The following is a 22,063-nucleotide window of genomic DNA, read 5'->3' as shown; positions in this document are numbered from 1 at the left end:
AAAAGCTGTAAATTGCAAAGCCAGATGCTACAAATCACACCTTCACCCATCCAAAAATAATAATTAAAAAAAAACAAAAACAAAAACAAAAAGGAAGATGAGATGAGATGAGATCACGATGCCCTCCCATGATCACTGGGCAGCTGTTCCCTGAGGACACTGTACAGGGATGGAGCTGCTCTGCACTACCATCACTCCCTCCAACACAGCACCTGGTGCTGCTGTGCCTCCTCTGCCCTCTTCCATCACTTCAGGGTGGATTAGCAGGAGAGAGGCAGGCTCCAGCGCTGCTCAGTTCTTGAGCTCCTACTTGCTGCAGATCTCTTAATGCATTTCTTGGCCAAGGGTTAGCAGATTAAACACTCCATAGAAGGCGAGCTGACACAAGCTGACAGACCCGAATCTTCTGCACATGCATAAGTGCCAGTCCTCATCACAAGGATGCTTATTTGCCAGCCTCATACCTATCACTTTGGCTGGGAGTCAATCTAAATAAAGCAAATTCACTTGTTCTGATGGGGAGAGGGAGTCACCGGGCTGTCATAAGGCTGAACTCAGCCTGCATCACTTCAAAGTGGAGGTGCCGAGGAAACGCAAAGCACTTCAGCTCCAGGAGCAGGAGGGGGGAAGTTTTGCTTCCATCCAGCAGAGGTGCAGGAGGAAGAGATCTGCACACCCCTCCCCTGGCCCTGCCCTGCTCAGCCTCCCATCCCTGCCCAGCTCTCGGCTGGCGAGGATTAAGACTCATTTCAAATGAAGTTTTCATTATTTTCCACTCTCCTTCTTTATTCCCAAACTCATTTGCATTACAAAAAAAAAAAATTAAACAAAAGCTGCTTTTTGAATCTCCACTCATTACTCCCATTACATTTGTTAACATCATTATCTTCAGCTGAAGATGGCAACTATTATCAAATGTTGCAGAGCTTTTGTAGACCTCTTGCTATATTACTCCAGAAAATTGCTTTAATGCTTATGCTTTTAGTGGTTTTAAAGAACCAGCTATAGCATTAGAAGCCATAAAGAAGATAAAAAAAAAAAGTGCATCGTTTGATAGTATGTGCATTTTTCCCCTTTACACTGAGATATAAATACGCGGTGGTAATGCAGGATGCACTACAGCAATCAGCCATGCATCCTCCTGTCTGACCCTTGCTACACCGCTCTGATTCTCTGCAGCTCCTCCCTTCCCTCCAAGAGTTTTTTTTTTTCAGGAGAAAGCACTGCAACAAAAGCTTCTACCAAAGGAGAACCTTCTGAATGTGGCACGCTTTGCTGCTTCCAAAATTCAGCAACACGGATCTTGTTTGCACAAGGGGAGGAATGGCGAACGGCTCCAGCTGTGGCTGCAGGATCTGTGTCTTTAGAATGATAGAATGGCCTGGGTTGAAAAGGACATGAAAGATCATCCAGTTCCAACCCTGTGCCATGTGCAGGGTCACCAACCAGCAGCCCAGGCTGCCCAGAGCCACATCCAGCCTGGCCTTGAATACCTGCATCCACAGCCTCCTTGGGCAACCTGTTCCAGTGCGTCACCACCCTCTGGGTGAAAAACTCCCTCCTAATATCCAACCTAAACCTCCCTTGTCTCAGTTTAAAACCATTCCCCCTTGTCCTATCACAGCCCACCCTCATAAACAGATGTTCCCCCTCTTGTCTATACTTTCTCTTCAAATATTGGAAAAAAAATATCCCTCCCTTTAGGAGGGAAAAGAAGCTCAGACCACATCAGCGCTTGGGGAGCAGCTCAGGAGTCTCTGAACACAGACTGCAAGGATGGTACATGGATGTGACAACAAATCGCCCTGTTCTAGCCATGCGTGAGCACAACTCACATAAGTTCATGCCTGGTCACACAGCCCAGGAGACCCACACACACAGATGTAAATTATCACTTTGTTTTCCATCGGGCTTTTGGTGTTGATTCATGCTGCCCAAACAAATAATTACAGCCTTATCTCCATCACACAGCAGCATTAGCTGCAATTCATCATTTCTACCTGCTTTGTTTCACACGTAGCGTACATACATATATAAATAAAGAAGAAAATCAGCCATTCATCCTTCACGGGGCACAGCAAAGCGGTGTTAGGTTAAGCATAGGTCCCAGTACAACAAAAGTGTAGACAAGGCAGCACAAAACCTCACCCGCAATTGATCCCATCCAGCACAGCATGGCTATAGGGGAACTATAACCCATGTATAGTCACCCAACACAATGCAACAGTTCAACCCCTGCCCATGCTTTTAGTGCTTTGCAGGCTGCAAAATGACACCAGAACACTTGCTCTTACACAAGGATGCATAGAAACACGGAAGACAAAGCTCAGGATCACAACTCCCCTGTGACAGGGAAGCAGAGCTCTGCATTTCCCTCCACTGATGGACCAAAGCTCTCAGTGCTGTCACTCTGCTGCTGGGTTTTGTCACTTTCTTCAAAACCCAATAGTTTGTCTGCTGCACAGACATCAAGGCTGGACCTCAGCACCAGGATTTGCTCCTGGAAGCCTACAGAGACACAGACATCCCATGCAGGAGGAGGGAATCGTGGGACCATGCTTTGCAGCCTTGAGGACACCGAGCTGAGTATTGCAGCGGACACAACAGCAGGAAGGGACACCATCCAAAGGGACCTGGACAGGCTCTGAAAGTGGGCACACAAGAACCTGATGAGGTTCAGCAAGGCCAGGTGCAAAACCCAACATGGTGCAGCTTTCAGACTGAATGGAGATGAGCCGCAAATGAACTGTCCCCTCCTAAGGATCAGGGGGTGCACAAGAGGAGCTCAGCGAGCCCCTTGCTCCCATCCCAGCCCCACTGCTGGGTACCACGTGCTTAGGCAGAAATCTCAGTTCTTGTTTAAAAATAACAGCGGTTTCCAGCCCTCAAAGGTACAGAAAAAATGTGACCTCTAAAAATTCAGGAACTGAAAGGCAAATCAAATGAGTCCCAAATTTGTCTACGCTATAAACGTCAATTTCTTTTTGAAAGAAATGAATGTTTTTGATGAATGTTTTCTTGAATGCCTGCTCTTGGCAGTGCTGCCATCTGTGAAAAATCTCTGCCACGCTCGCTATTAAGATTCCATTTCCAAGAAGAGCTCGTCGCCGTTTTAATAAATGGTTAAAAAAAAAACCTGTCACCAATCCAAAGGGGCAGCAGCTTGTTTACTGCGAGCAGCTCTGTCACCACGTACAGCACCTCTGAGCCATCAGCTCCGAGCTGCCAGACCACATACGATCCCCCCGCAGCCCTCCAACGAGCGGCATTTTAGCTGTGTCGGGCACGTAGGAACCCAATGCCTATTGACTCTGAATGAGATATATACTCCAGCTCACTTGTGAGAGGGTCACTTAGAGCCTCGCAGAGGTCTCACCCAACACCCACGAGTCATTTATTGGCCTTTCCCTACCGTTCCTTGCCAAAAAGCACAAGCTCTCCCCAGTGGCGGAGGTGCAGTAGCAGCACCTGGCAGCAGGGGCTACCAAAAGCCTTTGGAAGAGCACCAGTGTTGGGCTGGGATAAAAGCAGCACGCCCTGCTCACACCATGAGCAAAGTGCCATGGGCTACAAACTGCTCCGTGGCTTCGTGCATCCATCCCAGCACACACGGGTGGGCTGGGGATCTCATCTTAGGCACACAGCTGCTGCAATGGAGGCCCAAAGCTCCTGCTGCATGCACAGCTCTTGTGCATGACTACATCAGGAGGAACAATGAGATCTTTTTCCAGATTCGGCAAACATCAGTATAATAATAATACTAATAATAAAATATATATTAATTATACGCTCGAACATATGCACCAGAGCAATGCCCTGTATTTTCTCCTAATTGTTCTCCGAGCCTCACAGAGCCACATTTAAATAAAAATGAAGCAGTTATTTAAACCGCAATTAAAGATGGAGCCATTTATTTTTAAACTGGAAGGAGCGTCACCGGAGCAGGCGCGAGGGCTGCGGGCAGCAGCAGCATCCAGCAGCACTGTGAGCCTGGCACATCTCAAACAGGAGATGGAGGCTGCAATGCCACAGAAAGGTTTGGCCCTTGCTGAGGTCAGCTCCACGCTAGCACATTTGCAGCCTAGGTCTCTCTCCCCAACCAGGGCCAGGCACTGCAATGCGTTTCAGGGAGAGAGGCAGGTCTCTGTCCAAAAAGATGGAGATGTGGCACTGAAGGGACATGGCTCACTGGGCATGGTGGGGGTGGGTTGAAGGGTGGACTTGATGATCTTAGAGGTCTTTGACATCACACAACCCTGTCCCCCAAATCCCTGCATCCCACACCAGCGGGAGGGAGCATCCTCTGCAGCAAAACGCTGCTTGGAGGGGGCTGGGGTGGGAGGGAGAGGAGCACCCACAACACAAACCCACCCTCTCTTTTCATAAGACAGCAGAATTTATCAGCCCGCAGCCCTTCACATCTGTCTCCTCATACAAAATGAAAGAGGCTTTGAAAAACAGAGGAGATGAAATAAAGCCGTCTGTGTGAGGAAGCTGGCATCTCTGCCACTGTCACTGTCACCATGGTAGGAATAATGACCGTGATTGTTTCTGCATCTGTGGATGTGCAGGGAGGAGGAGGAGGAGGAGGAGGAAGCAGCACACCCCCAGCAGCAGCCCTGAGCAGCTCTTGCACCCCGACGTGGCCGCATCCTCGTCCCCACATGTGCCAGCCACCCCAGTGGCTGTGTCAGCAGTGATGGCACAGGGCAGGGATGAGCTCGGCAGCACGCAGCCGTGGGTCCTCTTCTCCCCAGCCCAACACTGCCCCAAGGGCTGAAGCTTACTAGAACGTGGTTTGAGAGCCTGCATAGTTTGCACACCATGATTGCAGCACTGCATCGATTGCAGGCACGTTGCCCTGGGAGGTGCAGCTCCTCTGGAGACCTCAGGGTCACAGGGTACAACCAGCACCATCCTCACTCTATCAGATGACAATTAAAAGGGAAAATACTGAGGCAGAGCAGGGCTCTGTCCATGCCAGCAAACAGCTGGTGCAGAAAACCCCTTCCATCCAAACATTCACCAAGGCTGGCTTGAACACGTTCAGGGAGATGGCAGCAGATTCCAACCCAAAAGGGTTCCACAGTCTTGTCCTGAGGTGACCCAGCACACTGTAGAGCTCCAGACCCCTAAGGATTGCATCTCTCCTTCAGCAGCAATGCCTTCAAAATGCACAGAAACATTACGATTTGGCAAACGCCTTTTGAGTGGCAGACAGCACACTCCTCTCTCCCAGGGCACTGCAGAGGGCTTTGCTTCTCCTCTCAGCATCCTGAAAATCTGCAAAATCACAATTCAGGGCACAACTGGAACTAAACCCGTGCAGAGACACCCTGGGACTCCAGTCCATGCAGCATGTCCTGCTGCCACCAGCAGAACACATTCCTCCATTCATTTCCTGCTCCTCTCCCCACTCCACATCACTCATCCCATCCCCATGCCAAGAGCAGCACCAGCACTCAGTGCTCAGGCACTCCTGGTAAGGTGGAGCCCACATGTGCTCACCCTCCATTCCCAGCTGCTTCCCAGGCTCTGTGCCCAACCCTCCTGGGCTTTAAGGGGTCCTTGGGTATCTTCATACCAGCAGAGCCTCCCACACCTGGAAACTCAGCCTGAGCCCTGAGATGCCAGTGCTGGAGGCAGATGTGGGGCCAGAGAACAGCAGTGTGGTGCCAGGCAGAGATTTACAGCCAGCCATCCCAGCCTCTGTGTGTCATTCATCCGTTCCCTAAGCACCACAGCTCCTCAAGCAGCAGCAGATTTACACGCACAGGTGTGCAGAGATGGCAGCTCCAACACGGACACCTCTAGTTCAACATGGTTGAGCTCACTGTGCTGCACTTGGCTCATGCTCTGCCATCCCAGTAGGGCTTGGAGAGGGCAAGGACACTGCACAGGGCTAGAGCATAAGGTTGGGATGCCACGTGCTGAACCAACAGCACCTTCCTTCCACAGGCAGCTCTCTGCCCTGCACCCACAGCAGCCAGGGACCTCCTTGCTCTGACCTCAGATGGAGCTTCTGCAGGAGAGAAGTGCTCCAACAGCGCAGCCAAAGAGGCACAGAGCTTTCCTGCAGAATGGGCTGAGCTCACGCAGTTCCAGGCAATTCTCACTGCAACATCAGCAGCTGAGATCTGCTGCACAGGAGGTGAGGTTGGCAGCAAAACCTGCTCTACAAAACAGGGGCTTATGGCACACTGCAACCACGCCACTGCCACCAATGCCCACCGCAGCACGGGCACAGCTGGAAGCAATAGGTGCTCACCCCTGGCTATTCACATGCATCTTTATCGACTTGTTTTAGTCTTCCCGTATGTGTGTGTGCGTGCGTGCATGTGTGTGAGATCGTCTCCAACGTGACTCTGCATTATCAGGGCTATAATGAGTCCTTGTTAAAGTGGATTTGATGGAATAATTATATTCCAGAGAAAAAAATAAATAAATAAATAAATCCTGCAGGAAGGCGCTCTCCCCTCTTAAAGGGCAGGAGCATCAAACGTTCTCGCCACATTATTTGCAGTCACACCTTCTGCTGCATCTGCTCCTTTTAAAATCTCTAACTCCAATCTGATCTGAATATATAAATCTGAATTATCACAGCAAAAGGAGATGTGCTCACACCTTTTTTTATCTGTTGCCATGGCGATTAGATAAAATTCACGCCAAGTCTCTGGGGAAGGATGAAATGATTTCAGACAGAATCTCACCCCACTTGGTGAGAATAACGCCTGGAGCTCCTTCCCTCTGTAACAGGTCTGGGCACATGTCGCAGCCAGAGAGGGTGCGAGGGGTGGGGGGACACTGGGACACTTTGGGAGATCTTGGGTCCGACAGAGGAAAAGGTTCCGCAGCACCCCCAGCCAGGGGAGGGCAGGACCACGCTCAGCTGAATCACATCAGGCTGCTCCACAGTGCTATGAAATATAAGTGAAAAGGGCACCTCGTGCCCACCGGTCACAGCCTGGCTTCCTGCTGCCCAGGAGATGGGTGTCAGCCCCACTCCATGCCCACTGCAGGGGCAGGTGAGGCAGCAGCCCCCACCCCTTTCCATTCCAGCGTGGGCATCCCATGAAGTTGGGGTGACTCCTCAGGTCCCAGCGTGTCCACACATTGCCACTGCAGGCTCCGAAACAGCCTGAACTACCGTGTGTTCAAACAGAAGTATCACATCCCATGAAACCTCTCTGCCAAGGATCACACCAGGGAAGGGCTGGGGGGAGGGCATCTCAGAGGCACCAATTGAATTATTCATCTGTGTTTTACCCTAGAAAGCTGTGGGCATTCACACCGATGCCAGCAGAGCTTTCCTGTGGCTTTGCTGTATAGCAGGAGCTGACACATCCTGCAGTGATGGCATGAAGAAGCCAAACTTCCAGCAACACGGGAAGAGGTCACATCTCCCCACAATTTCTGATGCAAAACTTCAGGAATCTTTGGACCCAGCTCTCAGCATTCACTGGGAGATGGATATTTGACAGAGTCTCTGTCCTTGGAGGTGCTCAAGAACCATGGAGATGTGGCACTTGGGGACACAGTGGGGATGGGTTGATGGTTGGACTTTGTGACCTTAGAGGTCTTTTCCGAGATGTGGTGACCATCCTCAGCAATGTATCTCCAGTCCCCAAACCATCCCACTGAGAATAAGGCACACAGACAAGGGCTGCCTTTCACCTCACCACGTTGATTCTGTCCCAGCTTTTCTCCAGGAGCTCGATGCCCCCAGAACAAGTCCACCAACTAAAGGACAACGCTTCGCTCTCCTGGGCTGCTACTGATGCCTCTGTGATCAGCTGCCCCATCCCACAGCACACAGAGCACTGCACCCATGCACACCATTGGGTTTAACTGCTGGCAGCCTCAGACTGTGCTCACTGTGCTTGAAGACAGAGTAAAGTGGGATTTGTGCATAGCTGCACTCTAATATTTTAGAGAGAAATGCAGTGCGTGGCAGATGCTGCCAGGTACAACAGAGCAGAGCATACATCTTTGGGGCAGACGGATGTATTTAATCACCAGAAAGCTGTTACAATTTTATTCTCTACATCACTGAAGGGTCTCTGAGATGAGCCTGAGAATCCATCCGTAGACTCGGGCACAGCATGGCAAAGGTTATTTAATTTAAGCTCATATCTGAGCCAGCACCACCAGATCAGCTTATGTGCTCCACAGAATCATAGTACCACCTGGATTGAAAGGACCTTAAAGATGTTTCCTACATCCCAAACAAAAAGGTTCACAGAAACCATTCAAACTTTGCAGAACAGATAATTTCTTTCCATGGTTCTGGCACGGAACTCCTCATGTTGGCTTCCAGTGGAAGGATGTTATGGTCACCCAACACACACACACACGTGCCTTGTTTGGAAGCAAGGTTTTGGAAAAGTCACCAAGCTCTCTGCTGCAGAATCACACAATCAGGTTGGAAATGACCTTAAAGATCACCAAGTCCAACCACAATACATCCATACTACCTGAACTCTAACAACCCTCTGCTAAATCATGTCCCTGAGCACCACATCCAAACAGTTTTTAAACACATCCAGGGATGGTCTCAAACACCTCCCTGGGGAGGTGGCACCATTCCAGTGCTTAACAACCCTTTCTGTAAAGAAGTGTTTCCTGATATCCAACCTAAACTTACCCTGGTGCAACTTGAGGCCGTTTCCCCTCATCCTGTCGCCCGTCACCAGTGAGAAGAGACCAACCCCGCACTCACTTCATCACCTTTCAGGTATTGGATAGCAATAAGATCTCCCCTCAGCCTCCTCTTCCCCAGATTAAACACCCCCAGTGCCTTCAGTCTCTCCTTGTAGGGCATGCTCCCCAAGAAGGGCTGACCACTCCTCACCAACCAACCCCTTCCAACATCAGCTCACTGCCTGCATCTCCACACAGCCCCCCAGGATGGGTGCACGCTCAGCCCTGCTGAAATCCCTTCCCATCAGGCAACACCTGCAGAGAGGATGCTCCAGCACCGCGCATTTCCATTTCTGTGTCACAACAACTAGAGCACGGTGACGCTGAGGCAGCTCCGGTCACGGATGCAACAGTTCCTCTGACAAATCCAACCCGTGTGCTGCCAGACCTCACGTTACCCAGCGCTTTAATAGAGCCATTCGCTCAGCTCAGGGCAGCAGCTTCTCCCTGTTTCCCTCCAAGGAAGGGAGAGGCACACGGAAGCACGCTGCTCAGCTGCATCCTCCCCGGTCCTCCTCCCACCCCACCCCCAAGGATACATCAAGATTCATCAATAGCAACAGAGTTTGAAATCACAGCCTCGGTGTGAAGCGCAAATCTTGCACGCAGCCCCCAGATCTGTGAGTGCTGCTGCTTTATTCTGAATAAGCACGAGCCCACGTTCCACGCCAGAACACTGAGAGTGCTGCTGCACGTGTGCTACCAGGCTGAGAACGAACAGCAAGATTGATTTGGACGTGAGCACCAGCAAAGCAAATGGCTTTTTGAAAACCCTATAATTTCTCTGCAACCCTTGACTTCACTAAACACACATTTTTAGACTACGGCACCGTTAGGTAGGCATTAAACAAAAATGAGCTGCACTAATGATGATTTATGTGCAGGATAACCTTCCATAAAGAATTTATCTTTGATTTCAGGGTAAGTTACAGTGTTGCCAAGTTAACCAAACCACCCGAGTCAGCACCAAAGCCCCTCCTGCAGCAGTGCGACACTGACACGAGACTCTGCTCCACCATTGTTTCAAGATCTCACCTAAAATAAACCCAGTAGAAGCTCCTGAGGAGGAACTGGAGAAGTCAGGCAGAGCGCTCAGAAAGCAGCACTGGGAGCAGTGCTAAAGGAGCACGGAGAGCACAGGGCACAGCAGCAGGGGAGCATGGAGACGAGCAGGAATTACTCCCCCCATTTCAAGGGGAGACCATGGTTTGGTAACAGCAAAGCCAGCACCAGCCCTAGCAAGAGCAATAAGAAATCAGCTCCAGGCAGATACTATATTTGTAATCCAACAGCAAAACACGCTTGCTTGTGTTGACTCCGCACTGTAACACAATTTGTATGTTCTGTCTTTAGGGTAATTATTGCTTTAGAATGTTAAAATTGTTCCACTCTAATTAAATCATCATATTAAGGGAAAAAAAATAATATAGAAATCCACCGCAGCAGTGAGCTTGGGAGCAGGCCTGGCTGAGATCATGCATGTGCATGGGTGCTTGGGTGAGCAATGCATTGCTGTTGCTCACACAGAGCACAGACACTGCCCTGCTCAAGCAACTCCACTGCACAGCACAAGTCCATCAGAGCACCCTGACGTTCCCAGGGTCTCCAGCATCATTGGGAGCCCCCAAAGCAGAAGAGCAGCACCAGGAGCCACTATGCACTGAGCCGGCCCATCAGGGAACAATGCTACTCTGAGTTGCAACTGCTGCTGAAGACATTGCCATGATGCTGAAAAAACCTCCTGAAACATCAGAAAGATGTTTGTACACAGGTTTGTATTTGGGAAGACTGTTTGCTAAACAAAAATCTCCCTTCCCAGGCACAAGGCTGCTGGAGACACAGAGCAGCTGCCCATCAATGAGCAGCATCCTTCCCAGCTCCTGCCCGGGGAAGACCACAGAGCGAGGAGCCTCATGCAATATTTCATCTTGAGACTGTCAGAAGTGGGTCAGTGCTGGGGAGGAGGGGCACTGGGCTGGAGCCCTGACCACGGCGGGGAGTTGGCTCCTTGCCCCAGCTCCACAGCCTGGCGTGAGCTTGGTGCCAGCACCAGGATTGGCAAGGGGGTCGGTGGAGATGTGTGTCCTTGATGCTCCAGCACAGCTCCCAGGTGTCACCTCGCAGACCCTACAAAGCCCCAATAGTAGGAGGGGTGCTGCCTCCCAATGTCCATCCTCGTGGCAAACATAGGGGAGCACTGATCTAACAGCCGGGCTGCACCCCAAGATGCCACCACAGCCCTCCGGAAGGCTGCTCGTCCCCTCCAGGTGAAGCACTCTGCTCCTTAAGCTCCTTAGGAAACAGCCCCGCAAGGCAGATTAGAGCAAATCCCCTCCCATGCACGGACAGCAGCTGGCACTGGGATGCCCCCCCAGCTGTCCCTTGCTGGTGGCAGCCCCTGGGCACAGCGTACCAATGTGTCCCTGGGGGAGCAGCGGGACTTACTGACCTGTGAGCAAATATCAAGCGCCGAGTGCTCACTTTGGGCAAAATCCTTTAATTCTTTCTGGATCCCCTGGGGAAAGCAGCATCGATTGCTTTACTACCAGCTCATCCACACTGTGCCGGGCAGCCAGCACAGCCATCAATACAGCCAGGGAGGGAGCCAGGAGGTCACCCCAGCACACGGGGATGCTGGTGGCCCCATACAACACCTGCCACAGCCCTGTGCTGCTCCTGAGCCTGCAACAGCCCTGCAAGACCCAGCACAACACAGGCAGCAACATCCCCTGCTTGACCACACCAAGCCTGAGAGGCTATATCCTACCGGGACAGGAGCCACGAGCTCAGCTACGCGCAGAGCATCACCATCCACAGCACCAGGGACACCGACACGGCACATCTGCTCACACCGCCAGGCCTCTCTGTTGGGAAGCCACAGGATGGTCCCCAATAAAAGCTTTGGCAGTACAAACTGCCATCCTCCAGCCCAACACGGCCAAGCAGGTCAGGTATTCCAAGGAACACGGCGCTTCCCCAGCAGCTGCTCTCTTACCTGGGATGATAGAAACGGTGTCTTTTTCCCAGGACACAACACTAACATATTCCTGCACTGAGGAGGGGATGAGGCACTTGAAGACAGCCACGTTTCCACGCATCGACCTTTGGTCCTCCACCCGGACGGTGTACGGCTCCCTGAAAACTGCAGAGAGGAGCAGAAGGTCGGTGGTATGACAACACCGGATGGAAACCCACTTAGTTTTGCTTTAATCCTTCATCTTCCCCCCCAAAAAAAAACCCAACCCCCACCTCACTGGCTGTCAGGACACCTTGCTTTGCTGCTAGAGATCAGCAGAACGAGTGCATTGCTGGGTGCTACTGGGTGACACCTCACCTGGTCAGTCAAAGTGCTCGGAGCTGTTGAGGCCATCCTGGTGGCCCTGCTCATTGCACTGCACGCTGCCCACTAATTGTACCTGCTAATAGGACAGGTGTGGGTCGTGGGCAGCAAGGGAGCTTACAGAGCCCTGGCACAAGGAGGGGGGCAGCTCCTTTCTGCACAGCCACATTTACTGCACCCCTACCTGCCACCATCCCTCCTCCGCTATGCTGTGGTTTATAGGTAACCTGCTAATGTTGGTAAATAATTCACTCCAGGAGGGGGGTTAATACCCATTTACTCTGCAGTACAAGGTATTAAAATAAAAAAACCCTGTAGTCACTTCTGTCATGTTCCCTCTGCTAGCCCCACTTTTAATAGGTTACATAATGAAGCCATTCCTGGGCTATTAGCCCTCCTCAGCTTGGTCAATAATTTACCATAACGGCTTTTGGAAGCAGCTCTTTGCCATATTCCTCCTTTTTTCTTTGCTTAATAAGCCTTGGCATGCTTGGGCTGGATGCTCTAATGGGAACAGAGTGGTCTGAGAGGGGCTGTGGGACACGGTGGGGCTCTGAGCTACAGATGGATATGTCTCAGGTCCTCCAGCACTCGATGGTTTATACTGCTTAAGGGAGGTGCAAGGATGCAGCCACACCGCTGCTGCACCCAAGCCACACGCCATGTCCCTGCCCATCACTGCACAGCCCTCCCTGTGCCAGCAGCAGACCTGCATTGCACAGCTTGCCCTGAGCTCAGGCAGGACGCAGCTCACAGACATATTGGCAGCTGCCTCCCGTTCATCCAACCCCTGCTCTCTGGCTGTGCAGCATCGATTGGTGCCCTCACAGCAGGGCAGCACAGTGTTCAGCGCTCCTGCAAGCACAGCTGCATGCTGTCACCATCCCACACCAGGTGAGCAGGCCAGGAGACCGAAGAAAAGCCATCACCGCATCTAAGCCCCAAACCTCAGAGAGCTCCTACCTGCTTTAACACGGATATTCGGGCTCCTGATTTTGCCAGCCGAGTTCTCCGCCGTGCAGAAGTAGTCGTTGTCGTGGATAAAGCTATTGAAGGCTGATGGCGAGAAGGGGTAGAGCTGCAAAGTCCCATTGGCATGGACATGCCGGATGTGGGGCACATCGTAGATGTCGTCTCCTGTGGCCAAATACCACCGAAGGACGGCGCTGGGTGACCCCGCGGCCGGGCAGGGGATCACCACCCCCACTGTGCTGGAGAAGGTGACCTGCTGGATGGAGTCGTTCACAAAGTAGAGGCTGGTTCCAGCATCTTCAGTGTGAGCTGCAGAGGAAGCAGAGTCTGAGGGTCAGTGTGGATGGCGATGCTCCCCAGCAGCGTGACCACCCCAAACCCAGGCACACAAAGAGAACATCATAGCAGGGGCTGGAAGCATGGGTCAGGAAACACGAGCATCTCACCACAACCAGATGCCCCCACGCATGGGTGCTCCTCAGCCAGATGTGCAGCCCCAGATGTGCAGCACGGGCACTGCATGGATGCACCGTTACCTGGTGACAGGAGCTGTGCATGCACTGGTGGCCCTGAGCTTGCACCAAAGCACAGCTCACACCACCCAGGAGCTGCCCAGGATCACCACAGAAAAGCAAAGGAGACCTCTCCACCCAGCACCCCTCTTGCCACTCCAGGACCACGAGCTCCCTTTTTCCACCACAGTGAGCAAAGCTGACTACAAATAAGGACGAGGCAGCCCCCAGTCACTCAGTTCCGTTTTTCTTTTTTTAGCCTCACTTTTTCTGCGTGGGCAGAAGGACACAGATATAGCAAGCGGCCCTCGGCAGTGTATTAATAGCTCTGCCTGGGAGCACCACTCGTGGTGCTGCAGAGCCAGCACAGAGCGTGCCATGCTGCCGGCTCCAGCAAGCCGCTGGGGACCTCCCTGACCCCAATTCCTTCACCTGGGGAGGAGAGAACAGGAACAGGGGGGAGAACATCCACCAAGCTCCACATCTGTGCCCGCATCATGCTCCGCTCCTTCTCAGCCAGGACAACAAAGGAAAACCCAAAGCACCTCAAACCCTTCAGGTTCCTGTGCTCCCAGTGAGAGCACCCACGTCTGGCTACACAATGAACCATCATCTAAAGTGTATAAAAAGACCAGTTCTCCCCCCTTGCCTACTCAGAGCCCCTCCAGTCTCACACCAAGGCACTGCAGCCAACAAAGGTTGGAAAACACCTCCAACCATCAACCCGTCCCCAAGCGCTGCATTTACAGAGCTGCACCACAGAGCAACCAAAGGGATTGGCAGCCAGAGAGATCCAGCACTGTCACTGCATCCCAAACAGATACACAGGCTGGCAGTGGCCATGCCTGCAGAGCACTGACACGCACCAGGGCAGGATGCTACCCAACCTGCACCCTGCCCCAGCAGCAATGTGAAGCCCTATGGGGAAGCATTATCTTGCCTGGTGAGGGTTAGAGCTGGAAGGGCGAAGGGTGGGAGCAAGGAGTGGAAAAATACCTCGTAAACAGAAATTCAGATTACCCATGGAGCTTTTTCAGGTCAAAGGGGGAAAGGGATTTTTAATAGAAAATGGAAGTTATGGGATTGGCAATAGTTATGTGACAGACGCATAGAGTTAAATCCAGATAATCTCCTTTACCATTTAGCATTGAGCACCATTCTAATTCCATGTTTCATAAAACTGGCTCCAAATCACCGAGGGGGATTAAAAAAAAAAAAAAAAAGAAAGAAAAAAAAAAAGAGTATATATTCAGAAATAGCGCCGCAATATTTTTAAACCAGAAATCACTGCTCACATCTGGTCAGATGTGCTGACCCCAACCTAAATATCGAGGGCATTAATTCACTCGAGCCGGAGAAGAGGCGGCTCCAAAGGAGCCCAAATGGAAGCGTTTCGCCTGGGGAAGTGCAGTGAAGCAGGCATAGCACCAGACTGTTGGTTCCAGAGCTGCACAAAGCCCCGCACGCAGCCGGACACTGTCTGTCTCACTTTGAGAGGCACGTATTTGAAGTCATCAAGGCGCAATCTTCTTAAATTGTAGTAAATTACAACCTAGAGGTATTGAAATATTAATATCTCTCACTGAGCTGGGAGAAGAGAGTCATTTTGCTATCATCCCGTAGGAATATTTACTAGCCTCGATGGCTGGACTTTCCAAACTCAGCTCCCTCTGGATGCACAGCCACTCTCGGCACTGCGGAGCCACGCGCTGTACTAGAAGCACTCATTTATTCTAACGAGTGGCTGAGGCAGAGCAGCCATAAATTGACCCCGGGGTCCATCAGCAGCCACGTGCAATGGGAGGAGGCAGCTGCAGTGTAGGTGTGAGTCCTGTGTGGAAACGACACAGAAATGCCATCACCTCCCCGACGGCAGCCCAGCAAGGCAATGCTTCCTCACCTCCAGACCTCACAGGGAAGAGCTGCTCCTGTCACATGAAATGGGTTCGGGGCTATTTGCCATGACTGAGCGTGTTGCCGCCACGCAAACGGTTTGCAGCACCACAGAGAAAGCAGCTGCCGGACTGCAAACCCACTGCACCCCACCAGCAGCACATCCCCAAGGTTTCCCCTCGGGCTCACTGCTCCAGGTGCCTCCCATGATCACCACCAGGCAAGCAGAGGAGCTGGATGAGCCATGGGGGCTGCCCAGCCACCAGCTGTGATGGGCTCTGCCAGGAACAGCAGGCTAATCACCGCCTCACCACTCATTTATTATCCTCATTAAGGGCATTTGACACTTGCCCTGTTCAAGGAGAAAGTGAAGTGGGTGGGCATAGAGGTAGGTGGCATGGCCTGACCTTGCCCCCCTGCTGCCAAGAGGTGAGATAGCTCCATCCCGTGCTGCCCGTCCATAGAGAGGTCTTTGGCTCTGCCTGGAAGGAGCTTCCATCACCATCAGAGCACTAACAATCTTTCTGCTAACAAAGGGAGAGTCCTTGGAGCAAGAAGTGACATCTCTGAACGCCACAGAAGGGAGAGGAATGGTGAGACATGGGGACAAACACACATGGCAGGGCTCCTCCAAGCCCCCCAGCACCTCCAGCAGTGCACAGGAGGTGCATAGCCCCCCCGTGCAGCAGTTTCCCAGAGCAGCTTAAAGCCATGACCTCAGTAGAGCAGCCAAACCCCATGGAGCAGTGCCCCCAGACACCAAGCACAGCCCCAAGGGCAGTCCCAGAGCACACAGCCACCTTCCTTAGGAGGGAGTGCTGGAGCAGAACCCGGCTTCCAACCCCCTGTGGGAGGGCATCCTGCTGCTGCCTGCTCCTTAATGCATCTGCATGGAAATTAAGGCCTGAACCACCTCCAGCTATTGCAGCAGCACCCAGGCACAAGCTGTAACCCTTGCCTGGAAGGAGCGGCGCTCCCACTGATTTGCCCAGCCCCTGCAATATACAAATGGCCACCTCCAGCTTCATCCCACTAGAGTGTCATTGTCACCGCCCCATCCCTGGGGGCTGGCATGGAGCTGGGCATCCCCCAGCTCTGCACCACCTCTCTACAGCCTCCCAACCTCCTCCAGGGGGTGGAAACAATCTCGGGAAGCACAGGCAAAACCACTCCCTGCCCTCCAACAGCTCACCCTTGCTTCTCCAAGAACACCTGAGACCCAAGGGGACATCAGTGACACGACCAAGACAGGCTGCAGCAACACACCCAAAGAGAGGTGGGTCAGATCCAATGGCCAGAGAAGCACTGAGGCCACACATGCCTGCTGCCGGCCTTCCTGCAGAGCCAGCAACCCATCATTTCCAAACCACAGCTGGCACGCTTGCTTTAAGCACAGACAGATTTCTGCCCCACAGCCGACAGGTGTAGGATGAGGGAGCATATCCATAATGCAAGCCAGAGGAAGGCCGCTCGCTCACCTCATCCCTTCCCCTTTAAGCCACACTTGCTCCCTTCTCTCCCACAGAAATGAAACCCAACAGCCCCTTCCAAGAGGCAGCTGCTGTGAGCAGAGTCAGGAAATGGATTTCCAAAATATTTGGTACAGCTCTGCTAGCAGGTGATGATGGCAAGATGCAGATGGTACACAGTTGGGTTTGTTTCTTAACCATCTACAAGCAGGCAAACAGAAACCGATGACATTATAACATACAAATACGCAGCTGGCTGTAGCTGAGATTTCAAAGACAAGAAATGCTCTGGACCCAAGGCAGCCACTGCATAGCTTCTCATTACAGCGTGCTTTGTATCTACTGTGACAAGCAAACCCCTTCCTCCTTCGTGCCCTCCTAGGAAGCCACACTCGTTAGCAGCCTGCTTATCTGGGTGTGAGATGACTTCATGCGATCCAAGGCACAGCTCAGAACTCACACGCTGCCATGTCAGAAGGATTCCTGCCACAAAGAGATGCTTCCAGTTTTATCCCCGCTCCGTCAGCTGCTTCAAACGAGGACAGTGCTCCTCACCACTCCACTCCAAACCAGACGGGTAGAAATGCTGCAGCAAAAAGGCAACCTATGTGCCCACAGCACTGCTGGGCAGCACGGCCCTGGCACCCGCAGCCTCTGCTCCTCCAGAGCACAAACACCAAGAAACATAGGGTTACCCATCTCAATTGCTCATCCGAAAGCAAAAACAGACCTGACCCAACACCAGGTGCAGGTAAGAGCTCTGGGCACGTTGCCACCATGGCTCCCAGCACTGGGAAACGTTGGCTATCCACAGACTAACAAACGCCAGGCACAGCGAGGGCTCAGCGCCGCAGCCTTCTCCTCCGTGCATTTAATGAGGCTTCCATGTTTCATTTCAGAGACAAACGAGCACCATGCCACGCTGGTGTGGGGGGGAGGAGGGTAAGATAGGGAAGAGATTAAATAAGACAATTAAAAAAAATTGAAACAAAAATGCAGGCTGCATCATCCACTGCACCCAACAACGGAGCAGAGCCAAAATAAACCAGGACAGACCCAGCAAGAGACGATCTCCCAGCTCAAAGCCTCTGCTCCTCATCGCACTGCTCACACCACGGAGCTCCTTCTGTCCTTCCTGTGGGCTCCCCACCTCGGTTCCTTCTACAAGCAGCGCAGAAAGAAGCTACGGCCACCAAGAGAACCCTCAACTCCAGCAGCCCCCTGGATCAAACATTTATTTGCTTTCCGCTCCTACTTGAGCTCTTGTTCTACAGCGGGAATGTATTAAAAGGTTGTGCTCCGATGCCCAGAAATATTAAGTGCCTGAAAGGTTTATCGTGCATTAAGCAATTCATTCTATTTTTTTTTTATCCCATTATTATAATGAAACTTCCCATTGTATTGCTGTCCTCTCTTTGGAACCGTTTCACTTTAACACTTTCCATCACCGAGGCTGCTCAGCACTGAAGATGCGTTTCATTCCCCCTCCCCTCCCCAAAAAAAATAAAGAGAAAATGAGGCCACGAGGAGTTGTGCTAATGGAGGCTTTTAATTTGCACTTCTCAGAAGAGATAGCTCTGTGGGATGAGATCCTTCTTCCAAGAAGCTGGGGCTGCAAACAGGCACGGGGTTTATTGGCTTTGTAGCTTGTTATTTTGGCAGCTGGGGGCAGGGAACGGTGGGGTCCTCAATGCTTATTTGTTTCCATTTTTCCCCCCCTCCTTGTAGCACGGTAAGAAATGCAAATGTAAGCAAAGCAGGCGCTGGCACATTCAGCAACAGCAGATCCGAAACAAAAGCAATTTTGGTTAAAGCTCCCAAACGCAGTTTTAGCCCCAGCTCTAATAAAACAGCTATTCCATAATTAATAATTGATGGAATAATTGATCACCGGGCAACTGGACAGGATGTCCCTATTAAGCCTCGGTAAATATTATTCATTGGGTTAGCACTGAGATAGATGTGCGGTTTGACAGCGGGAGAAGTCTCATGGATGGAGGCAGCTCCGTTCCCCTTTATTTCTCTTTCATTTCCTAAATTCCTGCCCCATTTCTGCTCCCAAATGTCAAGGAAAAAAAACACAATCAAAGGTAATTGAGGCAAAAGCCATTTCCTATCCCCCCCAAGCACACCGCCTGCCACAAGGTGGGCACTTCCCCGATCTGCAGACGTCGTGATGGACGTCCAGAGAAGCAATTGATGAGAGAAGCACAATTAAAAATTCCCACGGACCTGGAAATGGGCAATTCCTTTATGTAACATCGATTGATTGTTGTCACAAACGCCCTGCAATTTAACTGCCCGCGCTCCATGCGGCTCCTTGGCTTTCTATTTTAATTGCATCTATATCAGACTTGGTTTAGAGTATTACCTCCATAGATTCGGATAGCATTCACTTAATCTCCAACTTTAAATTAATCTCTAATCTTTAAGTGTGCATCTCTCCTTGACATACTTCTTCCACGATCCCCCCCCATTAACCCCCCTCCCCCTCTTCCCAATCTGATTCATATCAAACCACTGGGTTACGCTTAATGCAACATTCCTAGAGGGAAGGATGTGATTTTTAAAGCATCGCTGGATTTATCCAGCTTGATGGGATTAGAACATCGCTCTAAGTAGTCCCGGAAAAGCGGGCACGGAGGCACAAAGCTCCCCGAAGTAGCGCTGCGGGGCCGCCGTCCGGGGCTGGGAGCGAGGATGCTGCACCCGTCGGTCCGCGGCTCTCAGCGCCTCCGGGAGCTGCACCGACCCGCACCGTGCGCTCCTCCGGGGCAGCGCTCCTCCGCGGGGCGGCCCGAGAGTCCCGGAGCGTCGCGCGGCTGAGGAGGGACGGGTGGGAGGGGGTGGGGGAGGAAGGAGGAGGGGGTTCGAACGCGGCCCGATGGAGCCCACCGCCCTCCCCGTGCGGACGTACCTTTCCGCAAAGAGTACAGCAGGAAAAAAGTTACCAGCCACATGCCATAAAGAGCACCTATGGCCCCGGGGTGCGGCGCAATTGCGGACGGTGCGGTGCCCCCGGCGTGCCGCGCTCCCTGCCGCCGCGCTGCCAGCCAGGTTGAGATGCCCAGAGCCGAGCTCGCAGCCGCTCCTCCTCCCCTCTCCCGGCGAGTGGCGTCGGGAGGGTGGGCCGGGCTCCCGCGCACTCCCCGCCCCCGCGCCCCGCTCCCCGCCGGGCCCCTCCGCGGCCGCGGGCGGACACGGCCCGGGGCTGAGCCCCGCCGCTCGCCCGGAGCGATCTGCGACGGCCCAGGTCCCCCCCCTCGTCCGAGAGGGAGCACATGGCTTCCCCGCGCTTCCTCGGGCCGGGCCGCGTTTTGGGAGGGCGGCTGGTGACACCCAGCCCTTATGCAAGCAGGGGGTGTGTGCTCACGCGCACCCTTCCTCTGCCCACCCCGGCTGGTGGCACGCACCGAGCCCGGCGCTGCGCTGAGGACGGAAACGGGCTCACACCTGGGCAAGCGCGCAACCGCACCGCCGCGCACCTCCAACCGCCCCGCAGCGCCAGGTGTGCGCGCTCGGGTTAAGTGACAGCTGGGCTGTGCCCGTCGCGCTCCATGAAGCTGAGCCGTGAGCCGTAGAGCGCAGCTCAGCGCAGCTCCATCCTCTGCAAACCTCAACTTCACCTTTGTACAGAAGGGTTTCCCCTGGGGTGAGCCGTGTCCTGGCTGCAGAGCTACTCCTCAAGGCGGCGTGCCGTGCACACCTGACATTCACAGCTGGGTTTTCAGGACAAGCAGCACCAGCACTCAGTAATCCCATAAGATAGGGCCTAGCAGACCTCACTGCACCAGCATCCCTCCAGCCAGCAGATACGTGCCAGGCCGTGCTGTATTTTGGGGTGTATTTAACACAAGGCTTAATTGATTGACTAACACCAAAGCCAGTTTATCTGGACCGCTAGAGGAGTTCAGGATGTCTTTTCTTGGAGTGATCACAAAGCTTTCTCTTTGCTTTCCAAAGCAACCTTTCCAACCCCAATTTGTTGAGAAATAAACAAAGATTGAAGCAACAATGAATAGATAAAAATACGCACTGTCTTCTTTAAAGAAAAAAAAATAATAACCCAATGGTTTAGATTTAAAAGAAAACACACCATCTCCCAGTAAAAACAATAAGAAATGCAGCTCCTTGGCTATTTTCAACCTGCTCATTGCAGCCCCTTCCTTCTTGAGAGGGGTTAGAGAGAGCTGGACATCACTACCCCCGAGGTGCCCCCTGCACAGCGTGTTGGCACCACAGCCCTTCCTCCTCCCCCCTGAGGCAGTGCTTCATCACCTCCAGAGCTGCTAGGATCCATCCCCCCTCCCCCAGCACTGTGTCACCACGTGTGGGTGTCCCCACATACAGCCCTTCCCACACCCCAAAGCACTGCCTGACACCCACCCTGCATCCCCCAGGGAGTGAGATGCATTTCCACCCCCTGCTCCACCTGTGTACAGATATTATCTGACATCCAGCAGGGAAATTGGAATTCAGGCCCATACCCAAAGCCACAAGCAAGTCCCAGGCCCTGGGGAGTGCCAGCCACATGCCAAGCATCTGCCCCTTCCCCCCCCCCCCCCCCCCCACCAGCAGCTGAGCAGAGCCTGCTGATGGGAACCTTCCTCCTGCTACCAGCACACTGATGGTCCCAGGGGCAGCTCCTGCCACCTGCAGTGAGGGATGGAGCACAGGGCACTTACTGAGAGCCCACCCCTGGGTTCTGCCTTCACATTCAGGGACAGGGACCTCCCACAGCCCCCACACACAGGAGTATTGGTGTATCTCCTTCACACGAGCACTCAGCCCAGAAAGCTGTTACCCTGCTGAGAGCCACCCCGCTGTGAGCATCACACACCTCATACAGCCCCCCTCCACATCAGCACAGAATGCATACAGGAGGGATGACACACTTGTATCCTGGTGAAGGAATTGCTTTGTCCAGAGCAGCCTTACCTGGCTGTGACGTTTTTGCTCTGGTGTTGGACAGCATTTATACTCAGCTCCTGGATAACCCCTGAGCTCCTGTATCCCCTTATCACACTGTTTGCATTGGCTTTCACGTTTCACCTACCACCAAACACACAACCTGCATGCAGGTATGGGGGAGCACTGGGGAAAGCAGCCTTGCTTCGGCCTCACAGCTATGGCCACACCTGAGGACCTCTCTCAAGGAGACAGTCAGCTTACAGCCC

At 52.7% G+C, this 22,063-nt stretch overlaps 1 protein-coding gene across 3 annotated transcripts in view; it reads right to left on the bottom strand.

Annotated features, from left to right (window-relative positions):
- The window catches only part of DSCAML1 (DS cell adhesion molecule like 1), an 81,095-nt gene extending 61,058 nt beyond the window's left edge, over positions 1-20,037 (bottom strand). The window contains exons 1-3 of one of the 3 annotated variants that reach the window (XM_072354695.1): positions 19,804-20,037; positions 13,004-13,321; positions 11,696-11,842 (exon numbers count right to left, since the gene is read on the bottom strand). In XM_072354695.1, coding sequence (XP_072210796.1) covers positions 11,696-11,842; positions 13,004-13,321; positions 19,804-19,846 — 508 coding nt within the window. In that variant the 5' untranslated portion in view covers positions 19,847-20,037. Of the gene's footprint in view, positions 1-11,695; positions 11,843-13,003; positions 13,322-19,803 lie in introns of those variants that run through there. The other 2 variants (XM_072354697.1, XM_072354696.1) reach the window with 2 other exon arrangements.
- Between the last annotated feature and the right edge of the window lie 2,026 nt (positions 20,038-22,063).

The sequence above is a fragment of the Excalfactoria chinensis genome, chromosome 21 (assembly GCF_039878825.1).
Source record: "Excalfactoria chinensis isolate bCotChi1 chromosome 21, bCotChi1.hap2, whole genome shotgun sequence".
Lineage (NCBI taxonomy): Eukaryota > Metazoa > Chordata > Aves > Galliformes > Phasianidae > Excalfactoria > Excalfactoria chinensis.
The sequence above is the reverse complement of the archived record's forward strand: the minus strand, read 5'-3'. Positions and strand labels throughout refer to the sequence as shown.